Below are 20,804 nucleotides of genomic sequence, written 5' to 3'. Positions count from 1 at the left end.
CCGTGCGTTTACACCTTACTATTCATTTTAAGGATATAAAAAGTCGGCGCATGATGTCAATCGTACTTTTGTGACCTATAGAGCGATCCACAACAAGGACAATGGTAAGTCACGAACATCATCTGTTACATGCTGCGTGAGGTCCTCTCAAATACATATGTAGCATCATTGGCCTCCATCCAGTTTCATACGCACCCCATCAAATATATATATCAACTTTCAACTATATATATCACTCATCTAATTCAGTAAATATATATCAATTTTAGTATTATTAGATAGAGAAAAAGTCAATGAATGTAATGCATTCAATATTCAGTGTAGTAACCCCCTTACTTTGCGTAGGGCAAGCAATCTCTTGGGCATAGAGCGGTTCAAATTGCCAATTGCACCCTGATCAAGTGCATCGCATGCAGTGTATATGCACGGACTTACTATTGGTGAATTGCAAGACGACATCTATATAGTGTACGGCTAGTGAATGAGCTCCATTCGGTGGGATGATGTCGTAAGATGTAGCTGATGACGAGTGGCGATCCGTATGTGGTGCTATTTTACTATTTCTACATATTTGTATTCCCTAGGCGCATTCACTTTTGGACTCAGGTGAAAATACTACGTGAGTCATACTACTACTACTACTACTACCCCTGTAGTGTCCAAGCAACAAGGTTACTGTCCATCCGTACCAGCCATCCCAGGGTTAAACCGTGGTTGCATGATCGGGATTTCCCGAGGTCCATTAGAGCTAACCGTCGCGACAACGGACCGGGAGTCCAGTTAGACTCAAGAGTCGTGGACGTAGGCTGTTGTAGATCTTAATTTCGCTTTTCCCTTGTTTGGACTTGTCTATAGTCTCCTATAACTAAATCATTGCAATACCTAGATCTAGTAGGCTTATATTGCAAAATACTAAGAATCCAATCGCTGGGAGATGTTAAATCAAACTTGTATCGTAGCCTAAACGCACAGCCAGGCATTGGTCATGGGAGGGAAGCTCATGGCATTCATAAATCATCAAAAGAGCAAAATGTAAAAAGGGGGCGAGGCAGTAAGCCAAGCGCGAAAACAAAAGAATGCAAAAAGAACAAGCTCGAAACATAGTAAAAACACCCAGGACAAGAAAGTAAGGAGGGGTATTATAAGTTCGTCAAGCCCATTGCGACAGCAACAGTTATATCCATATCCCACGCTATCCAGAAAACAGTCCTGGAATGATTCCAACGCTGCACGTAGATCGTAAATCGAAAAGAATTATTCCCATTCCATCCCGGTACCGACCTATCTCCGTCTCGAGTTTCGCGTATCCCGACGATCAAGACCGTCATCTTCCTCGTCTTCCTCCTCGACAGGCGCAGGTGTGCGTCGCTCAGTGCGTCTCTTAGGCCGACGACGGCGGTTCGAGCTGATGTTACTGGCCGAGTCATCGGGCGCAAGAGAGCGCTCGTCGTCGAGGAAGTCGTCTTCGCCGCCGCTTTCCCACGTACCAACGCCTGAGAAGGGCGTGCCTAGACGCGCTTCGACGAACGAGCCCCGGCGGCTTTGGTTTGCTACGGAGAGGCCGGCGCCACGTTCGCGTAGTGCACGCCGCACGACTTCGGCTTTGCAGTGGAGGGCTTCGAAGGCGTCTTCGAGGGCTTCCATTCCGAGGAAAATGTCGCGCTCGACTTCTGCTAACGCGGCTATTTCAGTTTCCTCGTCGAGGGCGATCGGGCCGCCGAATGAAGCGGGAGATGAAGGCGCGCCGTTGACTTGGCTTGAGGGTCGGAAGCTGCCGTCCATATAATTGGGCGTCGGTCCCCGGGAGATACCGCCGCCCAAGGGTGTGTTGGAGCGACTGCCGTTCCAGCGGGCCCCGGCGGCGTTTGCCGTGGGACCGGTGTCTTCTGCGCCACTGCGGAGGAACCCGTCGAAGCGGCCAGAGATGAGGATCTCCCACTCGTCATCGCTGATAGCGGAGAGGGTGGCGAGAACATGGTGGAGGGTAGGGTTATTCAGCATGTACATAGCAGTTTCTGGGTCGCGAGGGAGGGAGGGTAGTCGATAAAGACGCTGGATGGCGGAGGCCGACGAGACAAGCGCTGAAGATTTCGGTCGGGGCTTGTCGTTGTCAGATCGCGGGACAGGAGTAGAAGAATTGATGCCAAGCAAAGAGCAGAACAATGAGCGCTGGTGGGGTTCGAGATGCGTGAGCATGGCAAAGGTCAACGTCTCATCGTCAACCTCGTTAGGAGCGCTGGTGCCTGGATCATTCTGCTCGTAAAGCCATTTGTCGACGGCGACCTTCGTCTTTCGAGATTGCCGCATGAAGTGTTCGCGGTACTCTTCAGGAACGTCAACGTCAAGCTTCTGCATTGGAACATGCTCATCGCCTGGCGCACCAGTGTCCACGGTAGTTGGTGCCATTGTAAAAGGAGGCCACATGGGAAGTTCTCTGCGGCCAGACACGAGCTCCAAAACCTCACCCCAGCTCACTCCATCTGGTCGATCGTCTATCTCCGCTTGGTCGCATATCTGGCAGCTACATGGCTCGGATGAGATGTCGCGCGCGAACACGGCTTCGAGACGATCCAATAAACGGCGGGCGACAGACCGGTAGCCTGTTGCGACAGCGAGAGATCCATTCTTACTCATGACCTTTTGGTAGTCGTCTAGTAAACGGTTATATGGATCGAAGATCTTGCCAGCGATAGCCCGGGACTGAGGTTGTCCTTGCGAAAATGGGTCCTTCTGCCCGAGGCTAGCCAGGAGCGCCCTCGAGACCTTATTTTCCAGACCACCATTTTTCAGCAAGTAATCGACTCGGGGAATAGTAACAGGCAATTCGGGCGGAGGTGGGGGCGGCGGGGGCGCGCCAAACGAATTCGGATTCACTGGTTTCACAAAATCGATCGATTCATCGCTTGCAGTGCGACGATGGGACATGGCCGATCGGTTCTGGGTTCGAGAGGGAGGCTTCGTAGGTGGGGTCATGGGTTTTGGGGTCATGGGTTTTCGTGGCACCGACTGCTGCTGGTTAGGCGCAATAGACGTCGCGTCGGACCCGTTGGCTGACTCTGCGCCGATATCACGAAGCGTAATGTTCGACTGTGAGGCAGACATCGTCGACCGACTCGACCGTTTGGGTAGCTTCCTATCATCAGAGACCTTTGTCTTGGACTTGTGGCTTGATGATCGAGGCGAAGCTTCAGTCTCATCCTTGGGTCTGGATTTTGTAGGGGTCTCTGTTCGCGACGTCTTGCTGGACTTGGACTTGGTGCTATCATCGCGTTTCGACCGGAGACTCGATGAGGACCTGTTGACCTCGGAGGCTCTGATTTTTATATTTGTTTTCTTCTTGGGTTTTTCTGCCTCCTTCTCATCCTCGTTGATGATACTGCCCTTCCTCGATTCTTGGTCGAGACCGGTCAGGGGCGGACTAGGAGGCGCATGGTGATTCTCGCGATGACCGTTCTTCCTGTCGTCATGTGTCAAATCGGTCGGGTCTGGTGTAGGGATGCTGGCTCGGACGCCTTCCTTGCTGTGAGCTTTGGAGAAAGTAGGGTACGGTAGACTAGTTCTCGACTCAAGGAACGAGGCCTCTGATCTCTCAAGTCCAGGCATGGAGGACCTGCGTTGGGAAGTTGATGAGCGAGCCGTGGTAGAATCCTCTGGGTCCTTGGTTGAGGTCTTTCTGTTTGTTTTGTTTGTCTTAGCCTTGACGGTCTTCGACTTCCTATCGTCGCGGTTTAGTCTAACAGGAAACATGGCGAAATCCCTATCGTGTTGAGGACCGCGGACCGCGCGAAAGAGTCGTTACCTGTCTAGGCTCGCACCGCCACTGAGGGGAATGTGATTCTATTTTTGTCTCCAATTGTACTGGCGCTTAGTTCGGGCCGTGACTGGTCGTGATTAGTTGTGACTGGTCGCTTAACGTCGCAATGCACGGGAGCCAATCCGGCATTCCATGTGTCTGGGGGGATCTGGGGAAAAGAAAGGGATATGAGTTGAGAAAAAAGAAAAGAATAACCTCATTCAGGTACGACGCATGAAATTGTTGGAAGTGGAAGGAAGCGCACCATGCGATTATGCGGTGAACAATCTGGGCCCCGCTCTTTGAACTGACGTGGTTTTGCTGCATGGAAGCCTGAAATCGGATCCTGAGAGAGAGATATATATATACATAGACATAACTATATATACTAACTAGTTATATAAAGAGTACATAACCTCTCAGCTGAAAACTTTCCGAGGGAACACAAATTCCTACTGCCTGAGGCAACTACGTATACAAGTATGTGGATTTGTAAACTTGATATTCAGCGTATCATGTACATCAACACTTGGGATCAATCTGATCCATGTAATCCATTCACAGCCTTGACAGGGGAGGTCTCTAGTACCCAATTCCCCTCCTCTTCACGGGCAACTCCTCCACTCTGCGCAGCTCTCATCGTTTTGTCACTCGCAAGTGTGAGATCACCCGTGTGGTAGTCCCAAATCCATCCTTCTTTCAGCCACATCCATGTAAGATAAGCACGTAGCTCCTTGTCGTGTGGGAGAACGCACTTCCATTCAGGCACAAATCCGACCTCTGTCGCATCCGTCCCTTTCCAGTCAGAGGCTTTTCCCAGTAATTCGTCGCGACAGAAGATCCTCCAGCTATCAAGGGAATATGCTCCAACACCGGGTAAATGTGCAATCTCCCATGCCACCCTCAAATCTTCTTCGTCAATGCATTCTTCACGACCAACATTTCGACCGTCAAGCTTTCGTGGGTAGTGGAGCTTGCGATATCTTTTGCTTTTGTTCGGGGGTCTGATATCCATGTTTGTGCCAACGTGATGCATTTCCTTGCTCGTTGATTTTGAAAGCCCAGGCAGTTTATCATCGATACAAGTTCCGGCGGGTTTGCTTCAGCCATCGCCTCAATCGTAGGGTATCGTTCAAACACCTTGAACAAAACCGGCAGGGCAACACCCCCGCGGGTTCGATTGAGAAAAATGGTTGCAATCAGTAAACGAAAGGGGTCATGTGCAAGCTGCTCCTGAATGAGTCCGAAAGAAGATGCTTCGATAGGGGGAAACGGGAGGCATGATTCAGTATCAACTGGCACACGTGGGAAATAAGGAGAATGCTTCAAGGGTTTGGCTTGGGGGTTTTAATGGGTTCTGGGTTAATGAAAAAGGTGGATTTCACGGGAGTTTCAGGGTCGGGGTTTGTGAATTGGGGGACAAGGCAGGGGCTTTTCGGGGGTGATAACTTGATCTGAACATGCGACAGGGGATCATCTATAACGTCCCGATCGGAATCAAAATCACTCGGCGCATCACTCAAGGAAGAATCTGACAACAAGAAGTCCGGGGGTAGATTCAAATCTTTCAACAGCTGTCGGGCTGCGGGTGGAATAGACAAATCGTACAGCGGGGAAGCCATTTCCCGCTTGTTTTTCGGGCCAACCTTGGGATTGCCGGCTCCCAAGAAATACTTAGACTGAACCTCATCACTTGGAGTCACACCTGGCAAATCACTGGTATTCAAAAATCCACCGTCCACTCGGATGGATTGGCGGGTAGCGGGAGCTGATTGGAGCCCCGTCTGCCTCCATTTGGGCTATCGGAAGGGGTTTCTTGCGGAATGGAAGGAGGAATTGAGTCTTGATCTGCTCGATCGACGGAGTCGCCTTGAGCGTGTTGCTTTCGATTTCTGTTGCGCTCCCTCCTCCGTTCGCGCTTGCGCTTGTTTTTGTCTCTCTGTGATACTTTTGGCTCACGACGTTTCGACGGCCTTCGTCCAACCGCTTGTTCGGGCAATGGACTCCGAATCATCTCCATCGGGGCGTCGGGTGACAAGTGAGTGATAACCTTTCCGCTGCTGCCCTGAAGACCCTTGATCTCCCGGATGACATCATGTTTTTGGGTTTGAGATGGAACCACATCAGCTTCACGGGCGAACTCGCGAGGAGACGCAGAGTCGGTAAGGTCGATGGGTGTACTTGGGCTGCCCCGAATGATGTTCGTAGGCATTTTAGGTAGATCCGGCGTGTTATCCTTATGTTTCGGTTCCTCCCGCTCAACGTAGCCGTTGCCCTGACCTTTGGTGAAAACACCTGCCGGAGCTTCCACAACCTTAGTTGGCTCATCATGCTGCATAGCATCATGGCTATGATGTCTTGCCTTATCCGAGTGTCGCCTCTTGCTTTTCTTGCGCTCTTTGTCCTCGGGCTGGTCCGAGCTGCTCTTGCGCCGTTTCCGGTGCGAGCTCTTGATGTGTGTTTCTTCCTCGTCCTCCACTTCGTCCCCAAATGCAGAGCCGGAATCATCGGCTACCATAATTTCACGGTCCTCAAGATAGATCTTTCGAACGTGGTCAACCAAAGCAGCGATAGCTATCTCGTCCATTCCAGCCTCTGCGGCGACCCCACGCACTTGGCCAGTGAATTCTCGCCGGGCTGAACGTCGAACATGTTGAACTTGCTCCGTCATGAAAGAGTGTGATACAACGAACTTCAACACCTCTATCTGCTTTTCGGGGTCCACCGAAGCAAAGATCTTGTCTTCGGCCGTCATCTCACTGTCACCAGTCGGCATTGCCGACGAGTCGGTAATTTCGGGAACTGTAGAAGGGTGATCACCAACCTCGTGGATGGGATGAGGTTCAACTTGTAGGCCTTCGTTCTCACCCTGAGGTTGTGTGATGTTGTCGAGGCTCATAGAAGCTTCACCAGGATCACTGGCATCCTCCATTGTAACACTGTTCCGTATCTTGGAAGACCTTCTCGACTTCGGCTTTTTTGCCGAGGTGGTTGTAAGTGATGAGGTCGATGTTGTAGAAAAATGCGGCGAGTTGGCCCCGGTCCTTTGGTTACGACGAACGCTGAGCTTTGAGGAGTCAGACGCACCGTCATACCCAAGTGGACACGAGATGCCAATGTTGTTATCCATCATATCATCCCGGGATTCTTCAACGCTCGTCTCTGACAAGATGTTGTCAACAGCACGATCAAAGAAGTCTTCGTCAAAGGTCTTGAGGGGGTCGATGTCGAAAGACGGAAGGGGAACAACGACGGAGATGTTGCTGAGTCGAGCCATTGTATTCCTGATACCACAGTAGATGTAGGATGTCTAGGGTAGGAAGTTGGTAAAGCTCCAAGGGTTCGTAGACATATCGCGGTAGCGGTTGGATTGGGTGAACTGTTTGCATGAAAAGCCGTTTGGTTAATGCAAGGACAAAGACAAACAAAGAGCAAGAAAAACTACCTGCAAGAATCGGGAGTGTAATGCGTCCTGGTCTCGGGGAAATCGCGAGTAAAGATTCCTAGCTCCCTTTGACGCGGGGAGGTCGGTTCACGTGTAAAGCTAATAAGTTGACGTGATGTCGTGTCAATGAGACCAGCAAACCAAATCTAAGGAAGCGATAATTCGAATCAACTTTTCACGTCAGGGTTGACTTTTAAAGGAGGTGAAAAAGGTCAAGTGTGAATTGGAGTTCTCTACATCGCAAAAGGGAATATTGAAAGCACAGACCACCTGATAAAGAAACGCCCAATCTACCCCTTGTCAAAGAATCTACAACAAAGGGCTGCATTTGCAAAAGAGTAGAACTTATTAGATTGGTTTGCCTATTTATAGTCTTTTGTACCTTAGCACGCATTTGACAATATATGTACTTTGGCATCCACAGTGCCAACATATCCCATTCTATACAGAATACCCGGCCGAGTTGAGCTGCCTCGGCTCTCCAGCAGCATCGAATGTTCCATTGGGCAAGACCCGGATCAACTGGGCAGTACTCTTTCCCGGAGCAACCCAAGTAACATTATGGCCTCGTTCCTTCATGAAGGCAACAGTTGCGTTGTCATAACTGTATTCGAAGGTGACCTGGTTTGGTACCAGCTGATCATGCAGACGGGGCTTGGCCAACGCTTGGGCGGCGGAGAGTCCCTGATCAATGGAGTGAATGATACTCTGGACAGTGGCAGTGGTGATACGGCTTCCTCCTGCGGACCCCGCAATCAAAAATAGCTTGCCGTTGGATCGCTCAACTATCGCAGGCGTGATAGAGGAGAGGGGGCGTTTTCCAGGGCGAATGTAGTTGGATGGAGAGGGGATATAACCAAACGAGTTTGACGATCCAGGGATAGAGAAATCTGTGAATATGTTAGTTAACTCCGTGACCTAGAACTGGCTTGCTCAACATACCGTCCATCTCGTTGTTCATGATGATACCGGTTTCTGGGACCATGACCTGGCTACCGAACAATAAGTTGACTGTGGTGATTACCGAAATTGCAAGGCCAGTGTGGTCAGCTACTGCGATTTGGGAAGTTCCAGGGCTGATGCGTAGTTAGCTTGATATCAGAGAATGATGCATCAAGTAGGACCTACGTGTCCAGGCTTTCCAGTCCAGCTGGATCATAAGCAGATACGTTCTGAGTCCGCACGTCCGAGATCTTGGATCGAATTTCATCAATCGTAGACTGATTCAGAATCTCTTTCTCATAGTCGGCCAAGCCATCAACAAAGAGGGGATCGCCAAATTTAGATCTCTGCATCTCAGGTAAGCTACCATTGACTAGAGTTCGCGGGTGAAATAATAGTCGGTAATTCATACCTCGCCGTATCCAAATCGTATCGCCTCGTCCAACCGATGGGTACTCAAATTCACAGATTGTTCAGTCGAGAAGAAATCCTTGTATGTCCCAAGAATCTTCAGAATGCTCAGGGCGATACTGCCACTCGAGGGGGCCGACGTACTCGTGATTTTGTAGCCACGGTAGTCTATCTGAGAGACATTCCGAATAGCCACAGTGTAATTTTTAAGATCTTCGAGTGTCATTGTGCCGTTTTCGCGCTGGAGTGCATTGATCATAGTCTCTGCGATAGGACCCGAGTAGAATGCATCCGCGCCACGCTGTGCAATAGCCTCGAGGGTATCCGCATACCGGCTTCGTGTAATGATATCGCCCAGCCCAAGCCTGGTTCCATTCGGAGCAAAGTCAATTGCCCACGTGGGATTCTTAGATAGGAAATCCTCTCCACTGCCAACAGCAGATTTCATGTATTTGACAAGATCTTCTGTGACAGGGAATCCGTCACGAGCTGTGCGGATAGCGGGCTCGACAACAGTGGACCATGGAAGCGAGCCATATTTCTTGTGGAGGTGCTCAAGACCTCGCACTTCGCCCGGTACTCCACTTGTATAGTTGTTAGCTTGGCTTCTACCAGCTGCGTGTATTTTTTTTACCTTGCCAGTCCACCGTATACAGAAGCATCTTCATTGTTTTTGTACATGTCCTCGAATGCCGCAGCCGGCGCCGTCTCTCGGAAATCAATAAACTCATACTCACCCTCTGCTGATCTCACGAGCATGAAGCCACCTCCACCGATCCCACTGTGGTACATGGCTACTCTCCGTTAGCTATGCTCAGATACAATTATTAACTGAATGTAGCCTCACCTATCACACCGATACAAAACTCGGTTGCAACCAACTATGTCATTGTCAGCACCGAGATTCACCCCAAATCCCACCTGGATGGGAGCATTCACAGCATCAGCAGCGTTTCCGCCCTTCTTTAAAATATCAGATCCATGACGGGAGCAGATCGAGTTTTCGCTAGCAACAGCACCCAGCTTTCCAGGGCCAATTCCACCATGCGACCCGAGGTCGGCATTCGGGTCTCGCTCGTTAAACTCCAACGGGGAGGTTTTCGCACTGGGCAGGTGAATTGCGATCAATAGCAGTGAGAAAATCGTCAAAAATCCGAGTTTCAACGGTTGCGACATGTTGATAAGAGTCTGCCTCCAATTTCTCCGTAGTATGGAATGTTGCGTGTGAGTAGATCCCGGAGAAGAAGAGGATGACCAGGCCTCAAGCTGTTACAACATCCTATATTAATATTCCCAACCTGGGCGCAAATGGGGAACTAATGGAGAGGGGAAATATAGTTTACCTTCTCCACATCTTGGCTGATCTTGCAGGGGCCTTGCATATCACGCTTGTTGGCCGCCCAGGTTCCCGACGCTTTGGTATAGGATCAGCGGACTGCAGGTTGCTCGGCGAATATAGCCAGTACCGAGAGATAAGGAATGAGGAAAGGAAATGACAGATGGAACATTTCGAAAGATTAGAAGTTTATCTTCTGGGGACGTTTTACGTTTTTTTTACTGGGTAGCCGACTGTTCTAAAAACCCCGACCCCGCTGATAAGCTGTCGGGCAGCCGTCGGGGGCAAATGTAATGGCGCGGAGGGATTTCGGGGTCGCCAGGATCAAACGCCATACCCCATATATAGCATCTTATCTCCCTTCGATATGATTCGGCCATTAGTTGACTCATCCTTTGCTATGAATAAGATTACCCCAAATCTATAATCTAGACTCCATACCCCCCGTATGCACAACATGGTATCAGTCCCGCGGCTAGTCCTCTCTTGCAGCGGCTTGTCTTATCCAAGAAATAGTTTCCTCCCACTCCTGAGGAACGTTGTCCAGTGCTTCCAGCGTGGCTAACACTAGCCGACGACCCCAGTCCCGCACGTACCATCGATGGCACAAGAGACGCATAGCTATTCCAAAATGTAGAAACAGAATTCGGGCGATCCAGTCGCCATGTTTAAGTAATGATGAAAACTTGTCGGAGAGGAATAAGGGCCACGCAAGGGGACCGCCATGTGGTCCGATTTTTGGCCACGGTTCGATGGCCTGATGAAGCTGCTGCCATGTGGCTAAGTAGATCGGTTGATCCGATCCTTCTCTTGTGTCAATAATCGAATGAAGTCGAACCAGCGACGTTACTATGTCCCTGTGTTGATGATCAGCTTCGCAAGCCATACACCGTCACTCCATACGTTACTGGAACATACTTGTGGAGGGTGAATAATACGTGTGTGCTTTCGACCGGGTTGCTGCCGCTGTTTCGTGTTATCATCCGCCTTCGCCAATGAGTCAGAGGGATGGAGTTCCATACTGATCATATTTCCCAGCTTCGAGAATTTCTTGTGTCCCAGGAGCGCACAGCCATCCATCCAGCTGCGAGTCAACCCCAGCTTCAACTATCCGGGAAAGAAGCATGGCGGGGCCAGACATCAATGTGCGAGCCTCAAGAACTACCGAAAGCGGGTCCAGAGGTCGTGTTTCAAGAGATAATACTCGAGATCCCATGGCGAAAAGCATTATTATGATGGACGAGACGAATGCGGGTTCGTAATCTGGCGGTGAGATTTCCGGAAGAACCTTGCTCAATCCAGCACATGCCTGGCTCTGATATTGCACGGCATGGTTCAGCCATGAATCCCGATTATCAGTCTCAACCGAGGCCAAGTGTAAGGCTGAAAATGCGTGGATACTGTCAAGCAGGTAAGGACAAGATGCGGCCATGTGAGGAATCGTCATGGAGAGGTGGTGTGCTGATAGTCCATCATGTGACAGAGTGTGGTACGTTGAAGTCATATACTGGTGGAATAATCTCGTCTCAAGCAAGCGTGTTGCCTGTGGGAAATCCCTTGATGGGGTCACAGTGCCACTATCTGTTTCATCAAGGGCGCTAGATGAGGCCCCGGGGCTGTCCTCGTCTTCATTTGGCGGAGGATATCTGCAGTCCAATTTTCGCTTCCTGCACAGAGTACATTTTGGAATGCACTCATCACACTGACCGTTGTGTCAGAATATGAGTCTCAGCTGGTTGATAACTGCCGTCCGCCTGAGCCACATGCAACACGCCCGACAGGTTCCGGGGAGCAATCTTGTTGATACTGACCTTTACATGTCTCCTTTTACACTCCAAACACCCCTTTCGAGACTTCGTGTGACTACGACGCGATGACATTGAGGGCTGCCATTCAAGAACGGAATCCTAGTGACCTTGTATCGGCAAAGAAAACGAAAAGAAAAACAACAAGCCTCAGTTTCGCCTCATGTCTCGGTGAAATTAGATCGGTGGCCCCGACCTCGGTTCTTTCTGGGGGATCTGCATATGACACTGCGTGATTGGCAGAGATAGTGCCTGAAGGTGCACCCGCTGGGGCCCGCCCGCTTTACTGTGGCTTATATAATCATCACTTCGACCCATGAACAGAAACGGGGGACCTTCGGGAGTTCTAGCAAGGAAATAATAATCCTTGGATAATACGAAGTAGACACTAATTATAGCAATGCGCGTGGCTGTGCAGTTTCGAGTCGGAAGTTCAGAGTTGAGTAACAAAATTGCCGACATGGGATCACCGTCGATTCACCGATCCATATGAACTTTTGCTATCACATGCTATAAAACACCCATTGAAGGATTTTTGTACCTGATAAGAAAACCATCCTTTGAAAAATAACTTCCCGTACATGCATTGGAACGTTATATATCTAATTTTTTACATATCTACTATTGGTGCGATATATAGAAAAGTTGTTCGGCGTTTCCACTCAACTTTTAGTTCTTTCAATTCAACGCTGAAGCATGCGAGATAAATGAAAAAGGCTAACTAGTTTAGAGGACGTATTGTATACCGTGGGAAACGAGTTTCCACCTGCTGATAATCTGATCTGAGTTGAATTATGGTTACTCAAAGTTGAGCTTCTAACCGAACTAAGAAGTATGATAGCAGACTATAAAAATGCGAGCCCGTCCCGCTCTGATATTGGCCCAATATGTACTTTGTATTCGGGCATTCGTTTAGTGACAATGAGATAAAGTATGGGACATCGCTTAATCATATCGGCAAGGGAACCTTGGAAGGTTGTATATATTTCAAGAAGCGAGTTAGCCTCAATTTCTTCAACTATCTAGTCATGATTTAACACTAGTAACCCTTCACATAAAACAGCAATTTGCTAATGTTCAGACCCTCGAGAAAACTATGGAAGGCACCAGGCATTTTCGACATCACATATTTATGCCTCAGGCCCTCGATATGCGGCATGCCCAGGTAAATCTTTCCAAGAGTGAAGTCCCTCGTCTTAGCTAACTAATCACGATTCGCCTCCAGCTCGACGAGGGATTGAGAGTTGTATCCCATCCTAAAGATCTTTCCTCACTCAACCCAGAGTCATGGCTAGTGCCAATGGTCTAGTGACCTTACCATCTCTCTTATCATACCTAGCCTTGCCATAAGTGGCTTATATTATAAATAGACAATATCTGACGGGTGACTTCCCTTTTCGGAAAAGGTATTGCAAATTTTTTGATTTAATTTCGAGTAGATTGAATTATCGAGCCAAGACACAAAGACAGTATATTTGGCCCCCAGGAACAGCGATCCACATATCTTCCTAATTTCGAGAGAACCAATCAAGGCCGATCAATGATTCAACTTGGTACTTGGCCCACTAAAACATTAATATTCTACAGCGGGGGAGTGGCGGAGTCGGAGTAACTAACTACGGATATAAGACGGAGGACATTATGTCAAGGGCGTAAAATTAATGCCCACGAGCTAAAGTCAATGATACCTAGGTATTTCCCACTGCCCTAGATTTATCCTCTTTCTCGATTATACCAACATGGGCACCCAAGACGAAAGAAACGTCCAAGAAAGTGAAGCCCCACCCGCCTATGATGAGGGATTGAGCTGCCCCACAACATCATCTCGCTATGGTTCGCTTCCGTCAACCATGAGTGTACACGGCCAGTGGACAAAATGGAAATCTATGAATCTCTGTGCTGGTTCTGATGCGAAGGATCGTCTGTGTTTGATTGAGATGCAAACCGGCTATAGCGGCAAAGCTCCGCTTGGGATGAGAACGGGATTTCTCCTGCGTAACGGAATGAGCACGAAGGATCCGCTGCTTGCTGCCGCTGGTGATGAGTCGCGCGGGCTCCATGCGTTTAATCCCGACGGCATCGTCTTCTTACCGCCACTTGATCCGGACGCGAAGTCCGACCGCATGGATACAGAACTCCTGCGCGCCGAACCTGGCACAAACAATGATATCGCCTTTCACTTTTCTATCGAAGTAGGCGACAAGGAGCGGAGGGAGGAGTTTGCATGGAGGAAGGTCAAGAAGGGTGAGGATCAAGCTAAGAGGAATGGGTTCAAGTTGGTTCGACTCTCGTCTAGCCAACAATCATCCCAGCCGAGCGGCGGCGGCAGCAGCAGTGGCCAAGCGCCATCTTCGTCCTCATCTCCATTATCAGGCAAAGACGGTGAGACTGTCGCCTTTCTTGGATGGGTCATGGCCTGGCCCAGTCTCACACATGCGTTCACCCTTGAGGTGGTGGACGGCCAGTCGAGCGCGCTGGGAGGGCGCTGGACCCTTATGGCTATCGCCACTGCGGTCAGGCTCTATACACTGCATGTAAAGGGGAAAACGAGCAAGTTTGTCGTTGATATGGGAAAAAAGACTTCAGGAAAATGATACAAAATCTGATATGTATACGTAACTACACGCACAGGATAATGTCTGCCCTGTGGACTTGCCATTTCCATTGCTACGATTAACCATTAAACTAGGCCCTGTGGCTATATATTATAGTAAACCATATATGAGTACGAGAGGTGAAACGGTATAGGTAAAATCGGCAGGATCTGATGTGGCACACTGGCGGCTATGTCCTATTGTCATCCGCTAACAAAAATTGTCAGTCATCCTTGCGGAGAGCTCTACAACAGCCCGTTGGAACATATTGGGAACCAGTCTCAATAGCCTGCACTGCCTTTGGGACCCTCGATACGATCCTACGTACTCACAGACTATTAGGGTTCCTTGGTAGAAGCGGGCTCCACTTCCAACTTGACCTCCGCAAAGCCCATGAGACCCGCTAGTCACTGCTCCCAGCATTTACCCATTAGACCAAAAGTTCATAACTTTGTCAATTCATAGCTTAGCTGCAGTGGTATATACATGCAGGTAATCCACCTCTGGGAACACCCGGTAGGTGTGTTGGGCGCTTGGCTACGATGACGGTAGAGCCCTGGAGGCCAAGACTGATTATGTAATGGCATTGCCCGGTCCCGGGGGCTGCCCCACGTGGGCAACCGGGTAACCTTTATATGTGCCTACGCTCCAACTGAACCCTCAAACTATACTGCATACTACTTACTCACCACTTTCTATATCCACTGTTAAAGATATTTTGCATCATTTGTTACCAAATAATCACGTACTGTATTGCTGGGAATATTGACACTTCCGGACCGAGCTTGGTGCCCAAGACAATGGAGTCGGGCTCTGAATTGTACGAGAAAACCGGCGGTAACACCTCAAGTGAAATTCTTCAGCCCGCCGTCCTCTTTTTGTCAGGTCAATCTGTCTTCACCGAGTCTACAACTGCAACCCCACTTTACCAATTAAACAGTGACATCAGGTCAATCTCGAACAAGGACTCATCCGTGGCATTCGAAAGAGTCGAGCAAGATACATCTGATTCCGAGACGGAGATCGAGGGTGTCACTCCTGGCACGCGGCGCAAGCGACATCTTTTCTATCTTGCGCATCCTGTGAATGCGCAATACCGGACCGATATACCTGCTAAGTACTACATCACATCTGCAGTGCCCGAAACGGTGGGCAATATCCGCCTCGAGAATTCTGAAGCACGGTTTCAAAAGACGTCCTTTAAGGCGATGTTAAGTCCGAAAAAGACCGCCTCGGATAAACCATTATTCTACGATGGTATCCAACAACTCCTATTGTTCGATATCCAGCCAAACTGGAATGTCGGTAGAAATTGCTACAAGTGGAGTGATTCCAATGGCAGACAGGTCGCCGTTGAAGAAAAGGAAGATGGCAGATATAAATTATCGGTCACGAGCAGTATGTCGCAGGAGTCGAGGGATGCACTGGTCGCTACATGGCTGTTGAGGCTGTGGCACGACACGGCCGAGAGTAAGCAAGCTAAAAGGGAATGTGAGTTATCTTGATCTCTGTTACTGTCGAATTGTAACAATTAGTAGTATTTTGTCCTTAGCTAACTTCTCTTTCTAGTCTTTGAAAGCATGGCATCGCCGGAAGAGTGTAAAGAATATATGCCGAGGCAGTGCATAATGATGTGAGATTAGTTAGGTAGTAACCATCTCTGTCGCCTGCATGTTCGGCTCATAAGAAGCCCTGGGACTCCTCGGTCGGCCAGTGGAGACAATCCCCTGTTCTACTCAACCAGCCTTTATGGGGAAAGGCAGGTTGGATTAACCATCCGCAAAGTGGTACGAGGTCTCCTTATGCCACTCCCCCCATACCTCCATAGCCGACTTCCTGTCCATACAGCGAGCTCCTGCAATCACACGCCTAGCCATCAATATTGTATATTGTTCAGTTAACAACTTCTAGAAGATTCCTTTGATAGCAGCAATTGCGTAGTGCGGATTTCAATTTCCAGCAGTTTCCAATCGATCTTCCAAGGTGACGTAGAGGATCGAAACAAAACCAGCTGGATATTCCTATTTGGAGATTAACCTCGCAGAATCCCGACATGGAAGTGTGTTAATCTTGCGTCCAAGGCCCAGCTGATCTTGAAGAAATGTGTGTGAACTTAGGCTAACCGAAAGTATACTTCTTCCTCAAACCGTATTCAAGATTTTTGTGCTAAAATCAGACACGAGACAACGTCTTGCTAACATTCAAATCCTTATGATAACTATCCCGAGTAACGCCCAATCTTTCTAATATCTCCAATCCCAGAAAAAGGACCACAAGTCCGAAACCAAGTAGTCGAAACCACAACGCTCCTGCTTGAATCTCAGATATATTCCCTGTGAATCCTTCCCACATGCTCCTTCATGTTATCCTTTCGGTTGAAAGACTTGCCACACCTAGGGCAGTTGATAGAGCGCGGATTGATATGCTGGGTCCTGATATGACGAATCAACACACTTTCACAGCTGAACGCGTGGCGGTGCGTGCAGTCTATCCAGTGGCATTCAAAAGAGCCGTGGTAATCCCTGACCAACATTTTGTTAATGCCAGTTTCCAATGTGGGGGTAGTTGTCTTACTCTTGTTTGTTGGCTCGTCGACCGCCAGTACGGTTTCCCTGGGTTGTCGGCATTTCCTTGTCCTTGGGTGAAGATGGTTGTTCCGCAGAGGAGGGAGAGTCCAAAGATGGGACCTGAATGCTTTCGGCTAGAAGGTGATAGTCTGTAGCCGGGCCTTCGGTGGTACCATTCCATTGAGGGAGGAAACCTTGCATAGTACCCTGGTCTATATAATCTAGATCGAGATGACCTAGATTGGATGGTAAAGCGAAGTTTGGGTCAAGCAGCGCTAAAGCATGCTGCACATGATGAGCGTAAATGCTGTACTCGGTGGAGGATTGCTTCGCGGCCGTATCTCTGGGTGTTTGGATAGCAGTCATGTCCTTGTAAAAGGTAGAATCTCCATTGTCGGGCTCGGATTGCCAGGATATGTTTTGGTGGTCCATATGGTCGTTGGGTAAAGGCCATGCCATAATGAATGTTATACTAAGGTAAAAACGAACAAAAGTATAATTTAAATGTTTTTAGGACGATTCCTGTGGTTAAATCCAGTATCACAGTGATGGAGGAGCTGGCTATCTGTTTAAATTCTCGAGGGTGGTGAATACTTCTGCCCTACTAACTATAAAATATTTCCGGGTTCCTGATGCTGAGGATGCGGCGCTCCCCCCCCTTGATTGGTTACCTTCGATGGGGGAAATTACGTGGACCAATCAGGTTATGGATTGCGCCAAGGCTGGTGTTCCACTTGCTTAAGATCACCATAGGTCAAGGTGGAAAACAGCTCCGATACGAAGCCAAATAGCTATCAGGGTCATATTTGGGGGGCATCTATGCCTGAATGGATTGTTTTAAAACAGACAAATACAAATACCCGTATTACTTTTACACTTACCTTAATAATCGAAGTACCTAGGTAGCCCTAGAGCCCTGGCCTTCTCCTAGCAGCGTTGAAGGCTTCCAAATATATGAAGCTTTTGAACTCAAGACAAATCTCGGTATCTCTATATCTTTGGCGGTTTATCAGTCCAAGGAATTCGCTGTTCTATAAGGTAGTATTTGAGAAGTCTCTATTTTGATTGTCATTCTTATCACTGGTTAACCGGTTGCCTTGCTGGGCCGCCAAGGTCATGGATGATTACTACTTCCTACTCTACTTTCTGCTGGGTAATCTCAGACCGCAGCTATTGTTAGCTATTGCTATGAACTCTGGATACCACCATAGCAGAGAGGGTTAGATCTTTGTGCAGCATTCGTCGGCTCTATCACTTCTGACCATACGGTTACACCAATACTCGTGTGTTGCACGAACACAGCTCGCCTACAGAACATCGGGAGCTAAAATCGACCTCCTTGTTAAGAGTAGCTACCATCCAGTCTACATAGTTGGTTCTCAAAGTTGTAATAAATGGGCAAGTCTCTTATTGTTTTAAACCCCATTACACCAACCCACGTCAAATGATATTCATCTTCAACGTCTTCCACGTCTATTACATCCCATGGCACCAACCCACCCCCTGCAAGCCATATATATCTTCCACTTCTCCCGTATTTATATGTCCAAAGTATAATGGACAAAAGCCAAAGAGACGCGACAAACCAACAGTACCCGAAGCGAGTACTGCGACCCGATCACAAGTTCACCTGGAATCTTGGACTTGTCCTTATGCGTTCGCCATAAATCCAAAAGATCACTGGCAATGCGCAAAATGCCAAAGCAATGAACCCAAGCAGAGAGTTACCCCAACCAAGTCCAAGAGCCTCATACATCTTCGGGCCGGCAAGTGGAAGCATGGCACCAGCTAGTGAACGGAACACCGTGTTAGCCGCCATGGCGGAAGCGGCGTAGTGTGTGAAGGCATCTACCAAGTATGTGCTCACACACATCTAAACAACAAGTCCGAGTGTTAGGTGGTCAATTCACAACAGAAAGGAGTCACGGGTAGGAGAAAAGTATCTTACGAAGGTGATCATCATGCCAGCACCGAGGAAGGAGGTACCGATGATAGGCACAATCCAGTGGGTTTTGTAATAGGCAGTCCATCCATACATGAACAGCGAGATGGGAACGAAAACGGCTCCGGGGATCATTGGCGGAAGACGATACTCGGGCTTTTTCTGGCCATTCTTGACAGATAGGTAATTGAGCAGTCTGTCGGATGTTACCCCCAGAATGCACAAACCGATTAAAGAGCCAACGCCTAAACCTAGATACGTGAGCCCGACTGGTCCCTGAGAGAAATTGTACTGCTCTTCGAATACGGAGGTGATGGTTGTAAACAACAGATAAAGGTATCCGTAGATGACGCCGACGTAAAGCGAAAGAAGGAAGACGATCGGGGAGAGGAAGAGCATCTTTGTCGGTCGCACAATGGAGTATAGGAACAGTTCCTTCGGTGTACGGCCTGTGTCGAGTGCAGAGCGCAAGTTCATGTTCCCGGTTTCCTTCTGGAGCTTCTTAGTCTTCCGGGCCAGAATAGTCGGGGCGTAGGATTCGCGGATGGTTATGAGGGAGCTGGCGGTGATGGCACCGCCCTGCCAGTTCTATTAGTATATATGTCCTAGCGTTGTGTGTCACCGTCTAACTTACAGCCATCGCCAGCACATAGAAACTCCATCGCCAACCCTTTGCCTGTGTCAGATACGCACCCGCTATGCAAAGTTAGCAATCGAGTTATCAACTAAAGGAAACATGAGGGAAATAAACATACCAACCGGACCAACGACTGGACCAATCAAAGGTCCAAGAGCCCAAGCTGCCATTGCACCGCCTCTCTGCTCTTGTACGAACATATCCGCGATCGAGCCGGCGCCAATAGTCAGCGGACAACTACCGGCAAAGCCAGCGAGGAATCGGAAGACAACAAGACTACCCATGTCGGGCGCAAAGGCACAGGCAATGGTCCAGATCACGTAGAGGATATTGCATACATGATAAAGGTACTGTCGACCGTACAACTCTGATAGAGGTGCGATGAGCAGGGGACCGAAACAGTATCCCAGCAGGTATACAGATACCACGAACGATGCCAGTTCGGTGCTGGTGACATTGAAGTCTTTGACTAGTTGACCTACGCCGGGGGCGAACATGGATGATCCGAGAGGGCTGTTCGTTTTCAGACATTAGCTTTGATCATCTGAATAATATATAGGAAAGGACCGTCCGTACGTCAGAAACGTGATCAGCGCAATAGAACATGTCGCTTTAATCTTCTTTCCCGAAGTCCAGTTGAGAGGATTTTCGGGATCATCTAGTCCATCCCAATCGACAATATTTGGATCTCTTGTTTTTTCTTTTGTTACATCATTCAGATCGAGGGGGCCGTTTTCGAGATCTGCTCCGAGCTTTTCCCGGTTGCTCGTGCTTATTGTCGATTCGTCGATAGAGGGGGTTTCTGTATGAACACTTTAGATATTTCTCTCTTCGTTGAAGTTATGTGGTGAATATTATCTTCAGATAAACAAATTAGAGGAATATAGAAATCCTTACCAGAGCCATCCTTCATTTCGTGGGGTGTGTTTCACCAATCTAAACGGAATACCAAATCGCACGCTCGGCGTCACAACTCGTTTTGGGTTGGATTTGGTCTCGTTCTAGGATTAATATAGTTTGAAATCGAGGACACCTGAACGATTCTTCCAGTTAGCAGAATTAATGACGGAGAAGAGAGGAGTCGATCATACTAAATAAGACTAAATAAGACTACCCCAAATGCCGGCGGGAACTACCTATTATAAAAGAGCCACCTTCGGAGCTACCTTTGAACACCCGGGCATAATTCTTTTTATTCTGCATTAAAATGGGGTAGATCTTGCAGCTGAGCCCTAATACCCGGGTAAACTCATTAATTTAGCCCAAGATATCTGGTCCCTAATATGGTCGGATAGTTAATTAGGCCGAATAAGATTATAGCACTATAAATGA

At 48.6% G+C, this 20,804-nt stretch overlaps 8 protein-coding genes across 8 annotated transcripts; 2 read left to right on the top strand and 6 right to left on the bottom strand.

The window, feature by feature from the left end:
- Positions 1 to 1,281: 1,281 nt before the first annotated feature.
- Positions 1,282 to 3,747, bottom strand: N7516_007016 (uncharacterized protein; the record flags this gene model as incomplete). The annotated part of the gene is made up of 1 exon (XM_057219736.1): positions 1,282 to 3,747. The coding sequence occupies one exon, from the start codon at positions 3,745 to 3,747 to the stop codon at positions 1,282 to 1,284; it is 2,466 nt and encodes an 821-aa protein (XP_057073827.1).
- A 581-nt stretch (positions 3,748 to 4,328) lies between these two features.
- On the bottom strand, positions 4,329 to 7,070 carry N7516_007015 (putative pre-mRNA splicing factor; the record flags this gene model as incomplete). The annotated part of the gene is made up of 4 exons (XM_057219735.1): positions 4,329 to 4,797; positions 4,821 to 5,116; positions 5,179 to 5,509; positions 5,536 to 7,070. The coding sequence occupies 4 exons, from the start codon at positions 7,068 to 7,070 to the stop codon at positions 4,329 to 4,331; spliced, it is 2,631 nt and encodes an 876-aa protein (XP_057073826.1).
- A 609-nt stretch (positions 7,071 to 7,679) lies between these two features.
- On the bottom strand, positions 7,680 to 9,767 carry N7516_007014 (gamma-glutamyltransferase; the record flags this gene model as incomplete). Its single annotated transcript, XM_057219734.1, has 7 exons — positions 7,680 to 8,128; positions 8,181 to 8,314; positions 8,367 to 8,527; positions 8,593 to 9,175; positions 9,226 to 9,385; positions 9,439 to 9,472; positions 9,531 to 9,767. The coding sequence occupies 7 exons, from the start codon at positions 9,765 to 9,767 to the stop codon at positions 7,680 to 7,682; spliced, it is 1,758 nt and encodes a 585-aa protein (XP_057073825.1).
- A 635-nt stretch (positions 9,768 to 10,402) lies between these two features.
- On the bottom strand, positions 10,403 to 11,807 carry N7516_007013 (uncharacterized protein; the record flags this gene model as incomplete). Its single annotated transcript, XM_057219733.1, has 4 exons — positions 10,403 to 10,784; positions 10,846 to 10,893; positions 10,950 to 11,573; positions 11,635 to 11,807. 4 exons carry the CDS (start codon positions 11,805 to 11,807, stop codon positions 10,403 to 10,405), a joined length of 1,227 nt encoding a protein of 408 aa, XP_057073824.1.
- A 1,465-nt stretch (positions 11,808 to 13,272) lies between these two features.
- N7516_007012 (uncharacterized protein) lies at positions 13,273 to 14,326 on the top strand (the record flags this gene model as incomplete). The annotated part of the gene is made up of 2 exons (XM_057219732.1): positions 13,273 to 13,285; positions 13,425 to 14,326. The coding sequence occupies 2 exons, from the start codon at positions 13,273 to 13,275 to the stop codon at positions 14,324 to 14,326; spliced, it is 915 nt and encodes a 304-aa protein (XP_057073823.1).
- Positions 14,327 to 15,126: 800 nt separating this feature from the next.
- Positions 15,127 to 15,963, top strand: N7516_007011 (uncharacterized protein; the record flags this gene model as incomplete). The annotated part of the gene is made up of 2 exons (XM_057219731.1): positions 15,127 to 15,817; positions 15,896 to 15,963. 2 exons carry the CDS (start codon positions 15,127 to 15,129, stop codon positions 15,961 to 15,963), a joined length of 759 nt encoding a protein of 252 aa, XP_057073822.1.
- Positions 15,964 to 16,646: 683 nt separating this feature from the next.
- On the bottom strand, positions 16,647 to 17,352 carry N7516_007010 (uncharacterized protein; the record flags this gene model as incomplete). The annotated part of the gene is made up of 2 exons (XM_057219730.1): positions 16,647 to 16,848; positions 16,901 to 17,352. 2 exons carry the CDS (start codon positions 17,350 to 17,352, stop codon positions 16,647 to 16,649), a joined length of 654 nt encoding a protein of 217 aa, XP_057073821.1.
- Positions 17,353 to 18,511: 1,159 nt separating this feature from the next.
- On the bottom strand, positions 18,512 to 20,385 carry N7516_007009 (MFS transporter; the record flags this gene model as incomplete). Its single annotated transcript, XM_057219729.1, has 6 exons — positions 18,512 to 18,766; positions 18,842 to 19,414; positions 19,470 to 19,531; positions 19,591 to 19,985; positions 20,049 to 20,274; positions 20,370 to 20,385. 6 exons carry the CDS (start codon positions 20,383 to 20,385, stop codon positions 18,512 to 18,514), a joined length of 1,527 nt encoding a protein of 508 aa, XP_057073820.1.
- Positions 20,386 to 20,804: the final 419 nt, after the last annotated feature.

The sequence above is a fragment of the Penicillium verrucosum genome (genome assembly GCF_028828655.1).
Source record: "Penicillium verrucosum strain IBT 35672 chromosome Unknown utg000002l_segment0_segment0, whole genome shotgun sequence".
Lineage (NCBI taxonomy): Eukaryota > Fungi > Ascomycota > Eurotiomycetes > Eurotiales > Aspergillaceae > Penicillium > Penicillium verrucosum.
This window is presented reverse-complemented; position numbering and strand designations above follow the sequence as displayed.